Source organism: Molossus molossus, unplaced genomic scaffold (assembly GCF_014108415.1).
Source record: "Molossus molossus isolate mMolMol1 unplaced genomic scaffold, mMolMol1.p scaffold_m16_p_13, whole genome shotgun sequence".
Taxonomy (NCBI): domain Eukaryota; kingdom Metazoa; phylum Chordata; class Mammalia; order Chiroptera; family Molossidae; genus Molossus; species Molossus molossus.
In genome coordinates this window covers 46,920,360-46,944,796 of record NW_023425348.1, presented here as the reverse complement: position 1 = coordinate 46,944,796, position 24,437 = coordinate 46,920,360, and the positions used below count along the sequence as shown (strand labels likewise).

General features: G+C 40.6%; 1 protein-coding gene across 5 annotated transcripts in view; it reads left to right on the top strand.

Moving 5' to 3' along the window:
- RNF121 (ring finger protein 121) overlaps positions 1 to 24,437 on the top strand; it is a 113,316-nt gene that overhangs the window by 72,429 nt on the left and 16,450 nt on the right. For all 5 annotated transcript variants that reach the window (XM_036258096.1, XM_036258099.1, XM_036258097.1 and 2 more), the window contains 2 exons: positions 18,242 to 18,396; positions 21,622 to 21,729. In XM_036258096.1, the coding sequence (XP_036113989.1) occupies positions 18,242 to 18,396; positions 21,622 to 21,729 (263 nt within the window). The remainder of the gene's footprint in view (positions 1 to 18,241; positions 18,397 to 21,621; positions 21,730 to 24,437) is intronic.

Here is a 24,437-nt window from a genome sequence, read left to right as displayed (position 1 = left end):
TTTCTTAGGGAAAGCGAGGAAGGGAGAAAGAGAGAGAAACATCAATGTGAGAGAAACATCAATTGGCTGTTTCTTACATGCTCCCTGCTGGGGAGTGAGCCCGCAATCTGGGCATGTGCCCTGACCGGGAATCAAACCTGGACTTGAACCGGGACCTCTCACTCCATGGGATGACACTCAGTCCACTGAGCCACACAGGCTGGGCTTAAATTTTTTTTTTTTTTTTAATTATAGCCATTCTAGTGGCATGAAGTGGTCTCTCATTGTAGTTTTGATTTATATTTCCCTGATGACTAATGATGTTGACCATTATTTTAGAATCATGTTTAAGAATTCATTGCTAAATCCAAGATTATTAAGATTTACCTATATGTTTTGAAGAGTAGCTGCAGATGAATTATACTTTCATCTCTTACATTTAGGTATCTGGTCCATTTTGAGTTAATTTTTTGTAAATGATGAGATAAGGGTCTAATTTCATTCTTTTGCCAGTTGTGCTAGCACCATTTATCAAAGAGACTTAATTCTCCATTGAATGGTCTTGGCATTCTTGTCAAAAATCAGTTGACCAGCCCTGGCCGGTTTGGCACAGTGGTTGCAGCGTCAGACCTCGGACTGAAGAGTCGTGGGTTTGATTCCAGTCAAGGGCACATACCTTGGTTGCAGTTTGTCCCTGGCCCTGGTCGGGGTTGTACAGGAGGCAACCAATCAATGTTTCTCTCTCACATCGATGTTTCTCTCCCCCCCCCTCCCCCTTCCACTCTGTCTGAAGATAAATGGAAAAATATCCTCAGGTCGGATTTAAAAAAAAAAATCAATTGACCATAGATACATGCGTTTACTTTTGTACTCAGTTATGTTCCATTGAACTATATGCCTATGCTTATGCTAATACCACACTTTTTTAAAGGTGTACATTATAATGTTTACTTTATTTTATTTTTTATTTATTTTTATTGTTGAAAGTATTACAGATGTCCATCCCCCCTCTTGTTCCCCCCACTGACTCCCTCCTACCCGCTCCCACCCCTCTTCTGCTTTCTCTAAACTAATGTCTGTGTTCATTGGTTGTGCATATATGCATATAAGTTCTTTGGTTTATCTCTTCCCATCCTCCCATCCCCTTCCCTCTAAGGTTTGTCAGTCCCCCACTTCCATGACTCTGGATCTGTTTTGATCAACAGCGTATTTTGTTCATGATAAATCATAAATAAGTGAGATTATGTGTAATACCACACTTTTGATTGCAATAGCAGTGTAGTAAGTTCTGAAATTGAGAAGTGTGAGTTTTCTGAATTTGTTCTTTTTCAGGATTGTTTTGGCTATTTTGGGTCCTTTTCAATTTCATATTAATTTTAAGATCACCTTTTCAATATCTGGGGGAAAAGGCAGTTGTGATTTTGATAAGCATTGCACTAAGTCTATGGATTGCTTTGGGAGTATTGCCATCTTAACAGTATTAATCTTTGCATTCATGAACACCATGAAAGGACAGTTGTCCTTTTATTTATTTTAGTCTCCTTTACTTTCTTTTATTAATTAATGTCTTGTTGTTTCCTATGCACATCTTGTCCCTCCTTGGTTAAAGTTATTCCTAAGTATTCTTTTTGATACTATTGTGAATGGAATTCATTTCTTAATTTTCTTTTTGGATTGTTCATTATTATTATGTCGAAGTACAACTGACTTTTGTGTGTTGATTTTGTGTCCTGCAACTTTGCTGAATTTGTTTAACTCTAATAGTTTTTTGTGTGGATTTTTAAGTATTTTCTATATGTAAGATTGTGTTCTCTGCTTTACTTCTTTTCCAATTAGATGCCTTTTATTTCCTTTTCTTGCCTAATTGCTCTGGCTAAAACTTTCAGTGCAATGCTGAATAGTGTTGAATAAACTCAAAAAGAATCTGGAAGCTTTGTCAGAAATAAATGACAATGGGTCTTAGAGTTTGCCAACTAGAAATACATCTAGGCAAAATCCCTGAAGTGTTCCAAAGAAAAAAGGAAAATTAAGAGTTCTTGTAGTAAAAGTCACATCCTTGAGAATAATCAGTCCTGCATTCTAGGTCTTAGGGCTTGGTCCAGGACGGTTATCAGTCAGATGTCAGGCTGTCTGAATAATGGTTGCCAGGAGTCTAGTCACATCTTGAGTCCTTTAGGAGGTAGACAGAGGGTTATCTGCAGGTAAATAAATGTTTCGTCATTGACACAGGATGGAAATTTCAGAGGTTTGAGTTTTCAGGCTAGTTAAGACAAGAATAAGAATTGTTTCCGCATGCCTCCACCTTCATAATGTGACTAGTTTAGCAGCTTGGTTAAAGTGACTCTATTTTGTATTTTCTTCCATATCTTCACTCTTTCCTAAATAGTAATGGTGGAATGGGCATCAGTATCTTTTTCCTGATCTTGAGAAAGCTTTCAGTTTTTAACTTTAAGTATGTTAGCTATAGGTATTTCATAAATATCTTTTATCATGTTGAGGAAGTTCCCTTCTATTCCTAGTTTGAGGTTGTTGTTTTTTTTTAATCACAAATGGGTGTTGGATTTCTCAAATGCTTTTTCTGCATCATTGAGATGATCATGTGCACTCCTGGAATAAATACCACTACGTTTTGGTTTATAATCTTTCTTTTTTTTTTTATCCTCACCCGAGGACATTTTTCCATTTTTTGTACAGATAGAGTGGGAGGGAGAGAGAGGAAGGGAGAGAGAGAGAGAGAAACATCGATGTGAAGGGACACATCGGGTGGCTGTCACCCGCACGACCAACCAGGGCCGGGGACAAACTGCAACCGAAGTACGTGCCCTTAGCGGGAACCGAACCCGGGTCTCTCCGGACCGCAGGCCGATGCTCTAACCGCTGAGCCAAACTGGCCAGGGCGGTTTATAATCTTTCTACTCTGCTGCTGGATTCAGTTTATTAGTATTTCATTTAGGATTGTTACCTCTATATTCATCAGGGGTTTTGGTCTGTGGTTTTCTTGTCTTTGTCTTGCTTTGGTAACAGGGTAATGTTGGCCTCATAGAATGTGTTAGGAAGTGTTACCTTTTCATTCTGAAGTGTTACCTTCTTCTTTTCTGAAGAACAGAATTTTGGTGTAGTGTAAAAAGCTTTGAAGTGGGAATCAGGTGATTTAAGATCTATTTCTAGCATCTCTGCTGCTAATTATCAGTGGACCTTGGACAAATTAATTCCTCCCTCTTAGCCTTTCTTTCCTCATCCTGATTTCATCTTTAAAGTTAGGGTTTAAGACTAGATGATTGTTAAAGTCTCTTTAAGCTTTAAAATATGTTTTCATTATTGTTATTCTGTATAACTCCAAAGGCCTAAATTAAAGCTAAGGAGTGAGTTTTAAGAGTGCAGATTTTGCTCTGGCCAGGTGGGCTCAGTGGTTAGAGCGTCAGCCTGAGGACTGAAGAGTCCTGGGTTTGATTCCGGTCAAGGGCATGTACCTCTGTTGCAGTTCAGTTCCAGGCCCTGGTCAGGTTGTGCGGGAGGCAACCAGTCAATGTGTCTCTCACATCGATGTTTCTCCCCCCACCCTTCCTTCCCTCTCTCCCTCCCACTCTATCTGAAGATAAATGGAAAAATATCCTTGGGTGAGAATTTTTTAAAAAAGAGTGTAGATTTTAGCTAAGTATTATAAAGAAATTTTCAACAGTGAGAGCTGTTCCATATGTCTTAGAAGGGAGTGATCTTATCACAAGCTATTGTTTATTGGGGACTAGACAACCTTATCAGGGATATGTGGAGGGGATTTTTGTGATTTTTATGGAATGCTTGGCTGGACTTATTCTCAGCTCTAAAGTCAGTATCTTATTGAGTGACCAAGAGAGGTAAAGGCCTATCTTGTTCTTAGACGACAAAGCTGACCTGTCTAGAGACAGAGGATGAGGTTTTGTTCTGTTTTTGTTTTGTTCTTGTTCTGATCACAAATGTTATACACGTTTGTTATAAAAATTTTAAACAATATATATGTGACATAGAAATCAGAAGTGCCTAGAGAGAGCCACTATATCTATCCATATTAGTATGTATGCCATCCTCTTAAACTAGTAATGCACAGTATTCTTTTAAATATATTTTTAAAAAATATTAACTTGTGGCCCTGGCCGGTTTGGCTCAGCGGTTAGAGCGTTGGCCTGCGGTCCAGAGAGACCCGGGTTCGGTTCCCGCTAAGGGCACGTACCTCGGTTGCAGTTTGTCCCAGGCCCTGGTCGGTCGTGCGGGTGGCAGCCACTCGATGTGTTCCTTCCACGTCGATGTTTCTCTCTCTCTCTCTCTGTTCCTCTCTCTCCCTCCCACTCTACCTGAACAAAAAATGGAAAAATGTCCTCGGGTGAGGATAAAAAAAATAAAAAAAATAAAAAATATTAACTTGTGATAGACATGTTTATCACCATTACAACGATTTAGTAAACTTCTTGCATATATAATCTGCATAGCTTGGCAAATATTTCCATAGGATGAATTTATAGAAATGGAATTGCCGGGTCAAGAAATAAACAAATTTTAATTATTAGTGGATCTTGTTAAATTGCCCTCTAAAAAAGTTATAGCAGTTAATTCCACCAATAGATTTTAACAGTGCTGTTAATCCAGTGTTAAAGAGAGGATAGAGAATCATCAATATTTTAAGTCTTTGTCAGTCTAATAGGGTGAAACTGTCTATTAAGTATTTCTTTAATTATTAGAGAGGTTGAGCCTTTAATTATTAGAGAGGTTGAGCATGTTTTCATACTGATCATTTCATTTCTTCTGTCAGCTATCTGTTCATATTGTTGATTAGTTTAGATATTTGATATTTTGGTTTTTATCAGGGTTATATATATTAATAATTCAAATAATTCTGTAAGACTTAAAAAGCAAAACACATCTGTCTTCTACCTTAACTGTACCCATCCCTGATTCTTACTTCAGTAGTAACCACTTTTAACTTTTTTAGTTGTTTTTTGATACTTATCTCTATATTTTTAAATAACATGATTATACTGAATATATATATAATTTTACTTACTATATATTGACTTCCTATTATGGAAGGTGATAATTATCTTATACTGTTTTATACCTATACCTCTCACACACACTTTTCCTCCTACCAATTTTTATTTGTTTGTTTGTTTGTTTTCATCCTCACCCGAGGACATTTTTCCATTTTTTGTTCAGATAGAGCGGGAGGGAGAGAGAGGAAGAGAGAGAGAGAGAAACATCGACGTGAAGGGACACATCGAGTGGCTGCCACCCGCACAACCAACCAGGGCCGAGGACAAACTGCAACCGAGGTACGTGCCCTTAGCAGGAACCGAACCCGGGTCCCTCCGGACTGCAGACCGATGCTCTAACCGCTGAGCAAAACCGCCCAGGGCTCCTCCTACCAATTTTTATATTTATTTATTTATTTATTTGAAATGTGTTTTTATTGATTTTTTTAGAGAGATAGAAAAATCGATGTGAGAGAGAACATTGATCAGCCGCCTCCTGCAAGCCCCCTACTGGGGATTGAGCCTGCAACCCAGGCATGTGCCCTGACCAGGAATTGAACCTCTCAGTCCGTGGGATGATGACACTCAATCCACTGAGTCACACTGGCTGGGTTTCTTTTTTAATCCTCGCCTGAGGACACCTTTGCATTTATCTTCAGATAGAGTGGGAGGGAAAGAAGGGGAAGAGAGAGAGAAACACTGATGTGAGAGAGACACATCGACTGGTTGCCATCCACACAACTCCAGCCCAGCCGGGGACAAACTGCAATCGAAGTACGTGCCCTTAGCGGGAACCGAACCTGGGCTCTCTGGTCCTCGGGCTGACGCTTCAACCGGTGAACCAAACCAGCCAGGGCTTCTTTTTTTGAATATGTTTTTAGTGTTTTTTTTTTAGAGAGATAGGAAGGGTGAGAGAGATAGAAACATTGGTCGGAATTTTTTTTTTTTGGAGAGAGAAGAAGGAAGAGGGAAAGAGAGAAACATTGATTGGCTGCCTCTTGCACACTTTGTACTGGGGACCAAGCCTACAACTCGGGCATGTGCCCTGACTGGGAATCAACTGGCGACACCCAACTAACTGAGCCACATTGGCCAGGGCCCCCTCCTCCCAATTTCTAGTTGAATAAATATTTATTAGCATTATTATGACATGTAAATATTATTCACAATCAAGCCATGTGATGTGTTTGGTCACATTTCCTTTTCTTGCTTAGGATTCTTTTGGAATGTTTCTTACTGATTTATAAGAGCTCTTTGTATGTGAGGTATAAGCCTTTTGACATACATGCTGCAGGTATCATTTCCTAGTTTGCCCTCTGATTTTATTGATATAATTGATACAGACATTATTTATTTATTTTTATTTTTACCCGAGGACATTTTTCCATTTTTTATTCAGATAGAGTGGGAGGGAGAGAGTGGAAGAGAGAGAGAGAAACATCGACATGAAAGGGACACATCGAGTGGCTGCCACCAGCATGACCAACCCAGGCCGGGGACAAACTGCAACTGAGGTACATACCCTTAGTGGGAACTGAACCCGGATCTCTCTGACCGCAGGCTGATGCTCTGTCCGCTGAGCCAAACCGGCCAGGGCCGATACAGACATTTTTGTAGATTAGATTTATGAACCATTCTGTGGGTTGAGGATTCTATTTGCTGTTCTGTTTGGATGACCCATGTTGATATTCCTGCTTTTCCATTCTTGTTCATCTAAACTTGTTCTCCCTGCCTAGACAAATTTTAGATACTTGCTGTAGCCACCAGTTTTATAATTCTTGGGGACCCCCTCACCTCCATCTGCTCTAAGTTAAAGGTAGGTTTTGAGGAGAAGTGAGCAGAAACATAGTTGGGACATTGCTAGAGTATGAACTTCACTATTACAGAAACATAACACTAGCTCCCATTTATTGAGTGCTTTATAATGTGCCAAGTATTTTGCTGTGAGGTAGGCAATATTATTTTTTGCCATTGTGTGGATCAAGAAACTGAAGCTCAAAGAGATTAACTGAGGTCCTCTCAACTAATGATTAGCAGAGTCCTACCAATTTATTTATTTATTTATTTATTTATTTATTTATTTATTTCCCAGTCCAAACTGACTCCCTGCTCTGTCTACTCTTCTGTGATGTCTGTGTATATTTGTTCAATTAGCAGATACTCTTTAATCCTTAATAGTGTGTCACATGGTTCATCTCTTTGTCCAACATATGCTACGAGCCCATTAATCACTTAGTAGCCATCTCAGTTATCAGATAGAGTAAAGATCTGATTATGAAAGGTAAAATTTTGAATATAACAAAAATATGTAGGTAAATAAGATGAAGATTTGATAGATTTGATTATATTAAGGGTTTTTGTTCCATAAAGGATACATGAGCAAAGTTAACTGATAACAGAATGGGAGATTAGTAATAATTAAACTGATAATAGATTAATATCTACACTATACAGAGTAATTCCTATAATCAGATGACTCAGAACAGCATACAATTTAAAATTTATGAATTGTTTATTTCTAGAATTTTCCATTTAATATTTTCAGACCAAGGTTGATCATGGGTGACTGAAACCACAGATGAGGGGGAAACAACTGAACTGAGTGAAAAAGTAACAAACAAAGATATATAGCACAGTGCCAATTAATCAATTTTAAATACATGCACACAAAAAATACTGTTTGTAAAAACTGATACAAAGAAAAATATACATTTTAAAAACATTAGAATGTCTGTAGTATGAGGAGTGGGAATAAAAAGAATCAAAACAGGTCCCCAGGCAATGTTGTATGAAGGAGAGTAGTAGAACTGTTCAAAATTAATTCTTCAGAGCTTTAAAAAAAAAAAGATTCTTATGACATGCCAAGAAATGATGGGATTAATTAATGAGGCTCCATTTCTGTCTAACTGAATGAAATTTTCTGTTCTTGACTAGTTAGTGCTGATTGGCCACCCAGCCTTTCAGTGTGCACCCATGAATACTGAGTGGAAAACCTCTAACTCTGTTCTCTTAGACCAGTTTTCTCAATAGGAAGACCATTAACATTTGTGCCAGATGATTCTTTTGTTTTTGTTTGTTGTTAATCCTCACCTGAGGATATTTTTCCATTGAATTTTAGGTAGAGTAGAAGGAAGGAAGGGAGGGAGGGGGAGAGAAACATCCATGTGAGAGAGACTGATCAATTGGTTGCTTCCTGCCCAACTCTGACTGGGGCTGGGAATTGAACCTGTGACTCTTTGGTTAGTGGGTCGATGCTCTTAACTGCTGAGCCAAACCGGCCAGTGCTGGGCCAGATGATTCTTTATTTTTGTGGGGATTTAATTTCACTGTAGGCTATTTAGCAGCATCCCTGGCCTGTACCCACTAGATACTAGTAGCATCCCTCTCCAAATCAATGACAACCACAGTGTCTCCAGACATTGCTAAATGTCTACTGTGGAGAAAATTTATTCCTGATGAGAAACACTGTCCACTCAAGGAGACCTAGGTCAGCATAGATGTTGCCAGCTGTGAGACTGATTATGAGCAAGTATGTCAATCTACTGGTTTCACTGTGAAAAGTATCAAACTTCTCTCTGTAACTTAGGAGATCAAGTCCAGCTTTCAGGTTAAAAGAAGGGAAACTTAATCTAACAGCTATTGGGAGCAAGAAATCTTACTGTGTTCTGTATTTAAATTTCAGGCACTGTCCTTTTGAATAACAGCAATAAGAGTAATAATACTGTAAACTATGTATATTTTCAATTCGTTGATTTTTTTTTTTTTTTTTTTGATAGAGAAATGTCAGTGTTGAGAGGGAAACATCAGTCTGTTGCCTCCTGTATTCACCCCAACTAGGGATCAAACCCACAACCTGGGTATGTGCCCTGACCAGGAATCGAACCTACAACCTATTGGTATATGGGACAACGTCCAGGGCCACACTGTCCAGGGCCAATTTGTTGATGTTTTTTTAAAAACTTTTCTCATCCACTATCTCAGTGGAACCTCACAGCAGCTTTATAAGATGATTAGGATAGGGACTTACCTCCATTTTTTAGATTAGTAGACTAGAGTGCAGAATCCTGAAGTGATTTGCCAGGAGCACATGACTATTAAATTGGACAGCTGGACATAAAACCAAAATCTGATTCCTGGCTGAGTGTTCTTTTCATAGAGCCACTCAACCATTTTTTGAGGTTGCTTAAGAGTTTCAGGAAATTACCAGTTTCTGTCATGGTCATTTATGTTTTTAACCCCCCAGATTTTCCCTTCTTTGATGACTTTTGCTCAAGTTTTTTCCTTATATTTCAGGCATTTTCACAACCACCTCCCATCATCTTGGCCTCCTCAGGTTTTCCCATACTCAGTGAATATGCTAGGGAGGCAGATCTGTACTGGAATCCTAGCCTAGGCCAGACTTGCTTTTTGGCTTCTCTGTATCTCAGTTTTCATCATCTGTTCATAGAGTCTGATATTACTCCTTAATTCCCTCAGGGATGTTAGGGGAAAGAGTAAGTTTATGTGTGGAAAAGTATCTGTCCTATTTTTATTTAAATCCTCACCCGAGGATATTTTTCTATTTATCTTCAGATAGAGTGGGAGGGAGAGAGGGAGGAAGAGAGAGAGAGATGGACAGAGAGAGAGAGAGAAACATCTATGTGAGAGAGACACATAGATTGGTTGCCTCCCTTACCTCCCTGACCAGGACCAGGGACCAAACCGCAACCAAGATATGTGCCTTTGACTGGAATTGAACTGGCCAGGGCTGTCCTGTTTTTTATTTAATTTAATTTATTTTTTTATCCTCACCCAAGGACATTTTTTCGATATTTTGTTCAGATAGAGTGGGAAGGAGAGAGAGAGAGAGAAACATCGACGTGAAAGGGACACATTGAGTGGCTGCCACCTGCACAACCCAACCAGGGCTGGGGACAAACTGCAAATGAGGTACATGCCCTTAGTGGGAATCGAACCCGGGTCTCTCTGGACCGCAGGCCGACACTCTAACTGCTGAGCCAAACTGGCCAGGGCAGGGCTGTCCTGTTTTTAAACTTCTCCAAGGAGAAGCTTTCATCTCTATCTGTTACCAAATACAGCATCTTTTCATACTCCTATCCACTGATCTGCTGTTCCCTCCTGGGATGAATGAGTGGCAAAATCTCCTAGCTGGATATATTTAAAGTACTATAGATTTTTCTCAGACCAAGACCCTAAGGGAGTTACTAGGATGTGGCTAGAGAATGCTAAGATGGTAAATGGTTGTAATTCACTTTCTCTGAGAAAGAAAATTTTTTCTTCTTACAATATCATAAAAATTTCTGTGATGCAGACATCAGCCCTCTCCTCCAGAAACTCTTGCCTGCCTCTGTAGTCTCATTTCTGACACCTTGCTCAAATGCTAGTGGTCTTTTCTCAAGGATATCATGTTCCCTCCTCCTGAAACACTTGTCATGCCTTTCTCCACTTGTGCATACTAGACCATGAGGACAGAGATCAGAAGTTGCTTTCTTCGGGAAGCCTTCCTTGGTTCCCCCACGCTGAGTGAAGCACTTCCCCTCTACTTTCTTGGCCACCAGGACTCGCTCCATTATAGCACTTATCATACTGAGTTACAGATCTTTGTTTCTCTTCAGTAGACTTAAAGTTCTTGAGGAGGTTTTGTATTTTTATCTCTGAATCTCACAGTCCTTAGCATGGTGTACAGTAAGTGCTCAGTGTTTGTTAAATGACTGCTTGACTGATTTTTTTGCCTGGAAAGCAGAAGACTTTGCGGGGGTTGGGGGTTGGAATATGTAATTTTTGGTATTGTGAAGTAGTCAAAAGAAGCAGGGAATAAATTTACTCTGTGTGTCTCTAAGGACAGGAGTTAGACCCAGAGGCAGAAGGGACACAAAGGCAGGTTTATCAGAGTCAAAAACTATCTAGCACATTTATTAGCAGTGGAAGGATCTGCCTCACTCGTAGGGTGAGGTTGACCATTGACCAAGTGTGTGGTAGGAAGGAATTGTCAATCAAGTTTCTACCCTGTAATATATTCCAGCAATGTGTGGGTCTTACCAGGCTATGGAATATATCTGCTTACTGGGGCCCTAGGTGATCTTAAGATAATTATAGGTAACAGCCATGCCATCCTGTAGTTTTCTCCAGGCCTAATATCCTGGTGCCTTCAGCTGTTCCTTACATGATTTGGTTTCCAGGTCCTTGCTCCCTAACCATGCTTATTTGTCAGTGTTCTTTGTACAGTGAGGTCCGAAGACCTGATCCCACAGCTGCAGGGATGCTTTGACAGCAGAGGATAGTGGAGCTGCTGCCTCCTTCTTTCTGGGTCTGTTCCTAGTTAAGCATCATGAGGCTGCCTTGGCTTTTTTGGCAGTGGTCCTTTTGGCATATATTTCTTAGCAATTTGTGCTTGACTGAAACCCCTAGATCTGTTTCACATGAGCTGCTTTAAACCATTCCTTCCCAATCCTATACTTTGGGTAGTTAGTTAGGTTTCAACGTACGATTTTGGTTCTTCATTTCAGCTTATTAGCTCATAGAACGTCAGAGCTAGAAGAACTCTAGAAAGAAGCTTTATTCATTTTGGATCTTGCTGCTTCTGTTTTCTATGCTCACCTTCTTGGTCTTCCCATGTCCCAAGCTTTGTGCTATCCACAATTTGGTAAGCAGATCCTTTGTATTTTCATCCAAATCATTCATGAAAATATTGACCAGAGCTGTGGAGCATATCACTGACACCTTCCTCCAGTTGGCCTCCATCCATTTATCAGCACATATTTTCAAGCTGATTGTTCTGAGAGTCTCTCACTTTGTTCTATTACCTGGACATGTGGTTTTATTTAATCTTTAATACTTCTTTTCAGCCAAGCATGGTGAATGGTCCCTGTCCCCATAACATAGAAGTGATGAGAACCCTGCAAGTCAAAAGTGCCAAGCATCAGAAGATTGACAAGGCAGATGGTGCCAGGGAAGGAAATCATTTGGGAGCTCTTCTCTAACTTTTTATGAGTTCTAGTTTCTGAGATGAAAGAAATCTAAAACAAAGACAGTCCATTTAAATGTGGGCCAGCCCTTCTTGTTAGCATTTAACTTGTAGCATTGCGGAGATAAGTGGGATCTTGCTTTTCTTACCTTCAAGATTGGAGAAACTGGGATTGTCCCTCAGTAAATGTTTGCTGAATAAATCATTGAGTCGGTTTCAGGATAGTCTTCCCTTCAACTTCATCTTTCCAGATTCAGGTAAAGAAGGATGAATGGCTTTTGCTTTTCCCCTTCCTCTTGCCAAATCCAAGTTTCTTTCAGAACCAGTCAGAGCTCTGCCTCTTCCAGGCAGTCTTCCCTGACAGCTTCTGCCCATACTGCTACAGCTGTCCTCTAAACTCTTATGATGCTTTGCATGGCTGCCCAATTTATGTGTTTATGTCTCATCACTCCATATCCTGAAAGAGAAGTTATGGCTAAGACTTCTCATCATTTTGTGCCATTCACAGATTAGGCACAGGTACTTAAGCAAATTACTGAACCAAATGTGTCTGTGTGAAGCGTTGCCACCAGATGGCACCATAGTCTCTTGTCATTGTTTTGAAACTATTGTGTAACTTGGAGCTATTTATTGCCAAGCTAGGCTTTAAAGTTGCCTTCCTTAATGAAGAGGCTTCAGCTTATTAAGCAAAATGCCAATAAAAACTACAGTTACAGTAGAAACAAAGAAATTAACCAGGCGAAGTTTTAACTTTCCACATGGTAGACTGTTGTGTTCACTCGCCCCTCTGCCCTGCCTCTTGTTAGACACTGGGCTCTCACCGCAGCAGCTGTTTTGTAGACCCTGAGCAGAATCTAGCTTTCAAGCCTCCCTAATGGAGAGTGTCTTAATACCTGAAAGTGGCCTCAAATCCTTGGTTTGTGTTTTTAGGTCATTTATTTTTCCAAGAAAGGACAAATTAAACATTATAATGAAATTCTATAACTCCACCACTCTTTAAAAATTGATTTGAGAGCCCTGGCCGGTTTGGCTCAGCGGTTAGAGCGTCGGCCTGTGGTCCAGAGAGACCCGGGTTCGGTTCCCGCTAAGGGCATGTACCTCGGTTGCAGTTTGTCCCCGGCCCTGGTTGGTCGTGCGGGTGGCAGCCACTCGATGTGTCCCTTCACATCGATGTTTCTCTCTCTCTCTCTTCCTAACAAAAAATGGAAAAATGTCCTCGGGTGAGGAAAAAAAAATTGATTTGAGAGAGAGAGAGAGATTTATTGTTCCACTTATTTATGTATTCATTAGTTAACTTTTGTATGTGCTCTGACTGGAGATCGAACCCCCAACCTTGGCATATCGGAACGATGCTCTAACCAACTGAGCTATCCAGCCAGGGCCTAACCCTGTCACTTTTAATATGTTCATTATTTTGGTTGCCTCATTGCAGTTTTTGCTCCCTTATATGTGTGACTATGCCATTTTGATCATGTGAAGCCATAATAAAAATACTCATTTACTGAACGCTTACTATGAATTAATGTACTGTGCTTGTTTTATATACATTACTTCTATTTAAATGTAAGAGCTGATGTAGTGAATACTTACATTATATTTATTACATTACTTATATTGAATGCTTACCTTGTTAGGAACTGTTCAAAGAGCTTTTCATTCATTAACTTAACTCATACAATCTTATGAGAATAGATACATATTAACCCCTTGTACAGTTCAGAAAACAGGCTTATCAGGGTTAAGTGACTTCCCTAAGATAACACAGTAAACAGCTGTATTAGAAGTTTATTAGATCTCTTTAATTCTAAAATCTCTGGTCATTTCATTATATTGTATCATTTGACTTTGTTCATGTGTTCTTTAATGATTTCTGTTTGGCCTTCTTCTAGAAAGGGTCTAAAGATTAATAGAATCATTAAAATGTGGTTTGATTTATGTTTTTCTCCTGATGCTTCTGTTAGCTCCTTGAGGACAGGGACTAGAGATCATGTTTGCTTCTGCATTCTTCCCAATAAATGCAAAGTAACTACTTCGTGGATGAATGAAAGAAGGGTTTTTTTTTGTTGTTATTTTTTTGTTAATAGAACAGTTTGTCCACTGTCACTAGCACAGCCAAACACTAGATACTGAGAATTGCAGTGGAGAAATATTGGTTATTTTATTGTGAATGGTGCCACCCAGGAGAACAGGAAGTTAATGTTCAAAAGCCTGAACTCCCTAGTGGCATGTGGGTTACAGATTACATAGGGCAAAATTATAAGACACCGGGATTAGGGGTTCCTGGTTGTGCTGAGAGCTGATTGGTTAGTGTTGAGGTAAGGGTAATAAAGCATTTCTTCAGATCTTGAGGATAATTCTAAGGTCTTTTCCTACGTCTCTGTTTGGTCTTCTAGAAAAGTAGCCAGAGGTCATTCCACATTATGGCTCAGGAACTAAAACATACCTAAGTCAAAATGTTATCTTTAGCCTGCCAGAGGACCATGTGACCATTAGTCAGGTTTTGTCTAATGTCTTCTGCTGCCTTGGGGGTTGCTGATTATCTGGGGAAAGGGTAGGTCTCTGGGGGGTATATGTGTAGAAGGGGATATTATTTCTAGAGCTGGGACTTAAAACTAAATTTAGTCAAAGTCATAAGGACCCTTGCTTTTACTCTCCCAGTAAATCTAAGTTAACAAGGCTGCTTAATAGAGCCTTAGCATGCTAGAACTTGATATAGTTTGAAAAATCAAGTCAAACTCTTCCTTCAAGGAGGAAGGATCTTGTTGGGGTGACCCAGTGAGTTGGAGGCATAACAGAACTTAAAATCCAGGTCTAGTGGACTACCTTGTTTCAAAGAGCCTTTCCTGTCCCTAAATTCTTTTTTTTTTTTTTTGTACAGACAGTGTGGGAGGGAGAGAGAGGAAGAGAGAGAGAGGGAAACATCGATGTGAAAGGGACACATCGATTGGCTGCCACCCGCACGACCAACCAGGGCCGGGGACAAACTGCAACCGAGGTACATGCCCTTAGCGGGAACCGAACCCGGGTCTCTCCGGACCGCAGGCGGACGCTCTAACCGCTGAGCCAAACCGGCCAGGGCCCTGTCCCTAAATTCTTTTCTTCCCTCTTCCCCCTTCCTTTTCCCTTCCCTTTTCTTTTCCCCCTTTCTCTCATTCATGATATGAGTTGAATAGCAAAGTTTCAAGCCTGAAAGTTAAAAAACACAGCAAGATTGTTCATTCCTTTCACACTGATGTCTAGACTTATTCCTGATTATGTCTTTGTTTAAGCCAGAATAGAATCCAGTTCCTCTGCCTCTCACTGCATCCTGAACATGGAGAGCAGCAGCTCATGCAGATGAAATTGTCTTTGACTAGAGTCCCCCTCAGAACATGCTATTGATACTTGGTAGGGAGTGGTAAAGAGGCTATTAGGGTATGCTGGTTGTTTTTATGCAATAGCTAAGTTTTGGGGAAAGCTGGAAGGAGACTAGGAATTCCTTTTCTTTCTGAGAGAAGACAAAAGTGACCAGACCTTGTGATTTAATTCTTCTCTAGTCTCTGTTTTGTAAACATCCCCATGAACCTGTTAAAGCAAATAGTGTGAAGACTGAAGTCTGCAGCCCTTCTTTCCACACCCACCTCCATCTTCCCCCTTTTATTGTCATGAATTTTGTTTTTTTCCCCTTGTTTAAATAATCTGCAATTGTTGTTGTGTGTTACTACATCAGGGTTTTCCACACTTTTTTATGCCAGAATATTTTAGAATGTTTCCTTTAGAGAGCCATTTGGGGATTCCTAGGTAGAGTTGGTACTGGGGCTACGTTAGTCACCAACCAGCAGACAGCACCTGTGGGCCCACAAAACTAGAAGCTTTAAAGCAGAGTGGTTATGTCCCTCCATCACTCTTCCCCTCCCTCGTTCCCCAGCTTCTCCCCTCCTGTAAAATAACATAAAAAAACTAAGGCTTTTTCTTACCACAAATCAGTCTGTAGGAGAGTAGTATCTACGGACAGCTAAACATTAAAAGGTGCTCTAAGCTGCAATTTCCAGTGTGGCAGCCACCAGTCCCATGTGGCTATTGAGCACTTGAAATGTGACTAGTCACTGTAAATAATGCACATCTGAGCCTTAGTACAAGAAAAGAGTAAAGTAGTTCATGAATAATTTTAATAAGTACATGTTGAAATGGTAATATTTTGGGTATATTTGGTAAAATAAAATATATTAAAATTAATATCATCTGTTTCCTTGTACTTTTTTCTTTAAATTTTTTTTTCCTTTATTGGTTTTAGAGAGGGAGAGAGAGAGAGAGAGAGAGAAACATCAATGAGAGAGAAAATCGATTGGCCGACTCCTGCATGCCCCTCACTGGAGATTGGGCCCACAGCCTGGGCATGTGTCCTGACCAGGAATCGAACCGGTGACTCCTTGGTGCATGGATTGACACTCAACCACTGAGCCACACCAGCTAGACTGTTTTCTTGTATTTTTATTTTATTTATTTATTTATTTTTATTTTTTTATCCTCACTCGAGGACATTTTTCCATTTTTTGTTCAGACAGAGTGGGAAAGGGGGGGGAGAGAGAGAAACATTGACGTGAAAGGGACACATCCAGTGGCTGCCACCTGCACGACCAACCAGGGCCAGGGCATATGCAGGAGACAACCGATTGATGTTTCTCTCTCTCTTTCTCTCTCCTTCTCTCCCTCCCTCTCTTCTTCTTTGAAATCAATTTTTAAAAATTAAAATGTGGCTTTTAGAAAACTTAAAATTATATATATGTGACTTGCCAAAAGTTTTCTCACCCTGGCCAGTTTTGCTCAGTGGTTAGCCTGCGGATCAGAGAGTCCCGGGTTCAGTTCCCACTAAGGGCACATACCTCAGTTGCAGTTTGTCCCTGGCCCCGGTTGAGGTCATGTGGATGGCAGCCAGTTGTTGTGTCTCTCACATCGATGTTTCTCTCTCTCTCTTCCTCCCTCCCTCCCACCCTATCTAAAGATAAATGCAAAAATGTCCTTGGGTGAGGATTTAAAAAAAGTTTTCTCTGCTATGGAACCTCAGGAACTAGCTACTGTTTTCCTTTCAATGTTGTTTCATTTTATTTGATGACACCAGGAAGAAAGCCTTCATTAAGTGCTAATGATCCTTTTTTTTTTTTTTTGAAGTTCAAATAAGAGCTGTTTATTAGCCAGCCGGTGTCTGATTCCGAACACCCCTATGACAGAGTCTTCGGAATCAGCCATTTTTCTTTTTTTTACACTTGCTACTCACCTGAGACAAGTGACATGTAGTGAAAGCTGGGTTGGGGGAGGGAGTTAGGAGGCATTAGGGAGCAAAGAAAATGGTAATTGGTCCAAACTTCTGACTTAGAATTGTTTTATACATTTGAAACTCTTCAGATCTCTGAGATAGAGATCTGAAGGAGGGAAAAGTGAGTTAGACACTCTTTAAAACAGAAATGTGCCTTCCTCTTGAGTTCTAGTCTTGCTTTCCTCTTATTTATCTAAATTTATTGAGGATCTTTCATGTGCCAGACAGTTTTCTAGGACAGGAAACAGATGAATATGGCCTAGTGACTGCTCACTCTCAAGAAGCTTGCATTCAGGCAGAGAATGAATTTGAACCCAGTCTCGTACTCTAGGTAAGCTCTGTAATGATGGCAGAAAAGGAAATGCTTTTGGAGCACTGGAGAGTCATGATGCATTCTGCCTAGAAAGGAGACTGATGGCTTCCTGTGACTTGATGTGACGTTATCAGGCAGAAAGGCAGATGGGGAGAGTGTTTTAGGCTGAGGGGGACAGCCTGACTAAGAAGCATGGGGAGTGGTAGAAGGTGACCTTGGAATTGTATTTTGGGGCCATATTGTGGGGGATTTGACTGCCTGTTTAAGGAGTTGGATCATATCCTATATACAGGGACCACTAGAGGGTTTTAAGCAGGGGAATGACATGTTCAAGACTGTATGTTAGAGATGCCACTCCAGTGCTCCTGGGACGGTAGATTGGAGGGGGAGACACTGAACGCAGGAGGCTTAATAAGGAAGTTGTCATAGTCAGCCAGGCAAGGGACAACAAGGACACAATTGGAAAGGAGAGAATGAATATATACAATAAACAGTTGGGTGAGGGATGAAAGGGAAGTGTCAAGTATGGTCCCAGGTTTTCAGCTTTGGTCCCTAGGTAGTGCCTTTTTCCACAATTGGAAATGTAGGAAAGGATCAGGTGAAATGAAACACGTAAGATTCACTCTGCACTTGTGGGTAGAGCTGCAGAGGGAGCTGGCTAGAGCTGAAGTGCTTGTTTTGTGTTTCAGATGGTGACCCTCTTTCAGATGTGGGTTGTTCCCCTCTATTTCACAGTGAAGCTGCACTGGTGGAGGTTCCTAGTGATCTGGATCTTCTTCTCTGCTGTCACAGCCTTTGTTACCTTCCGAGCCACCCGAAAACCACTAGTGCAGACAACCCCAAGGTGAGAATTCAGGTTGTGGGAAGAGCTAGGTTTCCTGAAGCTAACGGATTGGGATGCGTGGTTGGGGGAGGGGGGGTGATTTTAGACTGAAAAGTTGTAATTTTTATGTCAGGTGTACTTGGCACTGGGCCCCACCAAAACAAGCTGATTGGGAGACTAATCTCCCTTTTACAGATAACACCCCCCCCCCCAAGTATTTCCCCATAGCTTACCTTATCGTTTATTTCAAGGTCTGTTTACATTAAAAGCAAACAACATAGTAAGTAAATCCTGGTGAGCATTGTAATACCATTTAAAATGTCATTTTCTTCTGTGAATCCTTCTCTGATCTCTAAGTTAGATTTTCTGTTATATTCTTTTAGGGCCCTGTAGTTTTCTTTATCAAGCTTGTCATAAGATATAACTAAATATTATTTTGAGAGTCTATCTCCCCCACTAAACTATAACTATGAAATCAGGAACCACATTCATTTTGTCTGTCACTGTATATCCAGGCCTTACCATGGGGCCTGGCATATAACTGTGAATTTTTGTTGAATGAATGAATCTCAGCAAATTTGTAATTTTACAACAAATACTTCCTTTGGGGTCATAAAGTACCTCCTGTCTGTATAATTATTTGTATTTTATCCAAATGCATTTCTTTTTATTTTATTTTATTTTTTTATTTTTTTTATCCTCACCCGAGGACATTTTTTTTTCTATTTTTTGTTCAGATAGAGTGTGGGAGGGAGAGAGAGAGAGAGAGAAACATCGACGTGAAAGGGACACGTCGAGTGGTCGCCACCCACACGACCCAACCAGGGCCGGGGACAAACTGCAACCGAGGTATGTGCCCTTAGCGGGAACCGAACCCGGGTCTCTCAGGACTGCAGGCCGACGCTCTAACCGCTGAGCCAAACCGGCCAGGGCCCAAATGCATTTCTTATTTGATCCTTAGAAACAGCTTGTGAGGTCATTTAATATTTGTACTTAACAGAAAAAAGAGATTATCTCATTCATTCATTCATTCATTTAACAAGTATCTGCTATGTGTCAATCCCTATGTTGAGTGCTGGAGATACAGAGCTGGATAAGACATGGTCCCTGCCCCCAACGAGTGCTCGGTTTAGTTGAGGAGATGGACGAGAAAGCAGTTGTTTCAGTGCAGTTGGTAAATACTATGAGATGTGTGTACAGGGCCAGTAGAGCCAATCACAGGCACTGACCAACCTTGGAGCTGGGACTGTCTGTTCCAGAGACTTCCAAGTTGCAGGCTGCTCTTTCTCCTGTGCCTCATATGTTCCACTATACTGCAAGTCTTTGGCTGTCTGAATCTCGTTCTATAAAGTAAAATTTATCTTCAGGGTGAAGTTGGTGATCTGGAAGCCCCTCTCTGGCTGTGGTAGCTTACTTTACATTAAGGGCATTCCATAGAAGATACAAGCTTGGTAGACAGATGGATGTGGATTGGAAACCCCAACCCTGCCACTTGTTAGTTATATGACCTGTGTGACTTCACCTTACTGACCATTGAGTTCTTTAACCCCAAAAGTGTGGTAATAATTGCTACTTCATGTAGGGTGATATAAAGAAAAAGCATGATAAAGCATATTAAGAGTCACCAGCTAAAATGACTGAAAATAGTCTATAACTTGAGAGTATTTTTTTATAGTATTTGATAGTGCTTTACAATTTCAAAGCACTTTCATAAACATCCACATATATTCACACAGCATTTATTGAGCCATGTACCATGTACACCAGGAAATGGGTTCTGTATAAACCAGTGAGAAAGGTAGCACAGTTTCCCCATTTTATAGATGAGTGAAATTGTCTCAGAGAGGTGATTGACTTACCTCAGGTTACCTATTTAATATATCTCATTTAATTCAGATTTTACCTAAAATTCCACATCCTTTCCACTGTGTCTCACTCCTATCTGATCAGTGCAAACCCTGGATAATGGAACTGAGGACCGGCATTGTAAGATGTTTGGGCCTTTCCTTTGCCTAAGAAATTATCACCCTTTCATAGCCACAGCAGAGAGGCACAGTCAGGGACCTTGAGCTTTCTCCCTGGGACCTGGCATGGTTGGCAGTAACCTAGGTGGCTCTCTGGAGCTAGATAGGTTTGTGCTGGTTATTTGAGCAAATTACTAATTGCTCATTAACTCTATCACAGATAGAATAGTGTTTCCTAATATTAGGGACCTGTCTCCATAGCATTTAAAAGGCTCTGGTCCATTCTGGTACCATCTTTCCGCTCTGAACCTAGCTGGAGTCAGCCAACCAGATTCCACGCTGCTTTTCATTCATTCCTAGGAAGCCCTGCTCCTCCCTCAGGAGCACTGCACAATCCTGTTCCATCCTACCACCACCATGATGCACATACATCCAATTCAGAGGTATTCTTTGAGTGCCTCCCTCCTTATCCCTTATACTCTGGGAAAAAATATTTTCAGAAGCAAAGTCATTAGACATCATTCATTTCATTATTGTCTGTGGATAGAAAGAAGCAAAGCAGTATTCAGATTAACCATACCCAGGTATAAAAGTCTGTAGTTAATTCTACCTTGTATTCATCTTCCCTTGAGTTCTCTTTCTTGACAATAACTAGCCTTGCCCCTTTTCCTTCTGACTATAGCTATAGTTACGAGTTTTCACTCTCTTATCCAACTAATCTGAATTTGAGATGTCTGAAGTCCATTGTGCTCTTTCTTTATTTGAGGCTGAAACCTTTTAAGGCTCTCTTTTCTTCCCTTGGTCTGAGACCAGGAAGATACAAAATACTGGCTCCCTGGTATATGGAGGTGTTATTGCAATTAAGGAAGTGACCAGCTTTGCAAAGTAACTGAAGTTTCTCAGTAAGTCTTTTTTTTTAATCCTCACCTGAGAACATTTTTCCATTTTTTGTTCAGATAGAATGGGAGGAAGAGACAGGAAGAGAGAGAGAAACATCGACATGAAAGGTACACATCAAGTGGTTGCCACCCGCACGACCCAACCAGGGCCGGGGACAAACTACAACTGAGGTACATGCCCTTAGCAGGAACCGAACCCGGGTCTCTCCAGACCGCAGGCTCTAACCGCTGAGCCAATCCAGCCAGGGCTAAAGTTTCTCAATAAGTCTTAAACAAAGAGCTTGATGTCTCTGTTAATGTGAGAAGAAGGGATTATGGTGGTTCAGAGGCCTCTAGGCTAGAGTTTCTGTGTCAGCTGTATTAATTCTCTCTCCTTTCTCCAGGTTGGTTTATAAGTGGTTCCTGCTAATCTATAAAATCAGCTATGCCACTGGCATCGTTGGCTACATGGCTGTCATGTTTACCCTTTTTGGTCTTAACTTATTATTCAAGTGAGTATCCCTTGCCCCCACCCCCACCCCACCCCCGGTGTTGTGGGAGGAGAGGCTGGTGGGATATATCTTTCTTCTGGGGCAAGTCCTAGTTATTAACAGGGGAACATGGTACCCAGGATAGGAGACTTGAGCCATGGGAGATGGGAGGGTGGGCCCTCCACTATTGTGCTGGCAAAGAGAAAGGAATGTCTGGATAACACAGTTACAATTTCTAATCATTGATTATAGTTTCCAAGAATTTATATTTTAGTGGAAAAATATAATAACAAAAGTAAGAATAATAATGATTATAGCCAGTCACTAGTAACTCCATCACCCTAATAGAATCATTTTTCTTGTCCATATATTTATTGCAACATCCACTCTCCCTGAATGGTCTTATGTTCAAGGAGACTAGGCGTTGGCAAACTATGTCCTGTGGGCCAAATTGGCCTATTTCCTGTTTTTATAAAATATAAAACCTATTTTACTGAAACATAATCACACACATTTGTTTACATGTTGTCTATAGCTGGTGTTGCAGTAAAACAGCATAATTTAATAATCATGGCAGAGACTATATGGGCCACAAAAGTAAAATATTTACTGTCGGGCCCTTTACAGAAAAAGTTTGCTGACCTTAGAATACACCTTTGAACTCATGGGTTACAGTTGGCCACACCTGGCAACAGATTCATCTAGAAGGAAACAAGACAGGAAAGTGTAGGCAGTGTCCGCAGAAGTTCTCATAGTAGTCCCAGGGCTGAGATGTGAGGGAATGAGACCACGTGGATGGGTATGGGAGCCACCTGGCCCAGAAGTCCCCCCTCATCCAAGGAACACATCCAATTTCAGCAATCTTTCAGTCCATACGCAGTGTACTAATCCAAGGCCATGTTAACATGTAAGCATCGTTGCTTTGTGACAGTTGACATTCCACCATTACCAGATTTCTGAGGAAAAGTTCTAGAAAGTTAACCTGTGGACATTTAACTCTTACTCCATTGTTGGTCACTTAGGTTGTTTTTCTATTTAGTGTTATCATAGATAACATTGCTCTGTTGCTTCTTAAGGTTACATTACTAGGAGTAGGAGTCTAGCTATTGCTTTATATTGTCATATGCTTTACAAAAGATCTGTTATCAGCATAAAGGTCCCCCAAATCTCAATTGAGGCAGAAGCCAAGAAATTATGGGCTTTGGGACTGGTGGGTACAGTGAGTAGGGCAGAAGAGGGTGGAAATGTGATTTCCTGGCTGAGGTGATGAGGGCTGTGGATCACAAGGAATCCTGGGCCTGGGATAGTGCACTGACGCTAAAGAGATTTAGGATTCAAATTCATGACCACTGGCCTCTTCCCTAAACCTAGTACACTACTTTATATAGTGAGAGAACAGCCAGGAATTCTTTCTTGGCGTAGAAAAAGCTGGAAGAGTAAACAAGATTCCACAGAGGTTTATAGGAACTTATCAGTATGGAGTCTAACATATCTCAACAAAGAAAACCAAGATACCCGGCCAGTGTGGCTCAGTGGATTGAGCATTGTCCCATGGACTGAGAAATCCCGGTATGGTTCCCAGTCAGGGCACATGCCCAGATTTTGGGCTTGATCCCTAGTAGGTGGTGTGCAGGAGGCAGCTGATTCATGTTTCTCTCTCACATTGATATTTCTATTTCTCTCTTCTGTCTCTAAAAAAACTCAATAAAAACATATTTAAAAAGAAAACCAAGACAGGTATGTTCTGTGTGGTTTAAAAAAGAGTAAAAAATCAAGATTCTGCATTAAGTTTTAAAGCCATTCATTCTATAATTAGTTTCTTTTTACTTGAATAAACTCTACATGGAGGAAAACAGAATTGAGAATCTTGACCATTTGTTTGTTTGTTTGTTTGTTTATTTTCTTGACTGATGTTAGAGAGGAAGGAAGAGGGAGAAAAAGAGAGAAACATCGATGAGAGAGAACATCAATTGGCCGCCTCCTATATGTCCCACACTGGGGATTTGGCTCACAACCTGGGCATGTGCCCTGACTGGGAGTTGAACTGGCGACCTCTTGGTACATGGATCGATGCTCAACCACTGAGCCACACCAGCCAGACCAGAATCTTGACCATTTTTATGCTACTGATCAGATTAATTGGTGTTAAGATCATGATATCAAGTTAGGTTAAATATTATAAGATTGATGAACAAATTCAGCTTTCTAAGATAAATATCATTTACAGCTTTTAAGTGAACACGCACAGTTCCTGGTACAAATTTTTTTTTTAGTGAGAGAGACATTGATGGGAGAGGGAAACATCAATCAGTTGCCTCCCCACATGTACCCTGATTGGGGATCAAACCTCAACCTGGGTATGTGCCCTGACTGGGAATTGAACCAGTGACCTTTTGGTACACAGGATGATGTTCCAACCAACTGAGCCACACTGGGTAGAGCACAAATATTTTATCAAAGGTACTTTTCTAAAATGAACATTTATAGACTCAGGTTCCAGATTTTGGTCCTTGGACTTATTAAAACAAACCTCCTGATAACACAGGCAAGAACTTTGTCCTTTTATCTGAAACTAATATAATTTTATTAACCATTGTCACCCCAATAAATTCAATTAAAAAAAAAAGAACTTTGTTTTTCTTAGTAAATAGACATGGACCAAAATTTAACTTGATGACATACAGAATATGTATAGATGCAACTTAAAATTTTGTGGTAACTGGACTGTA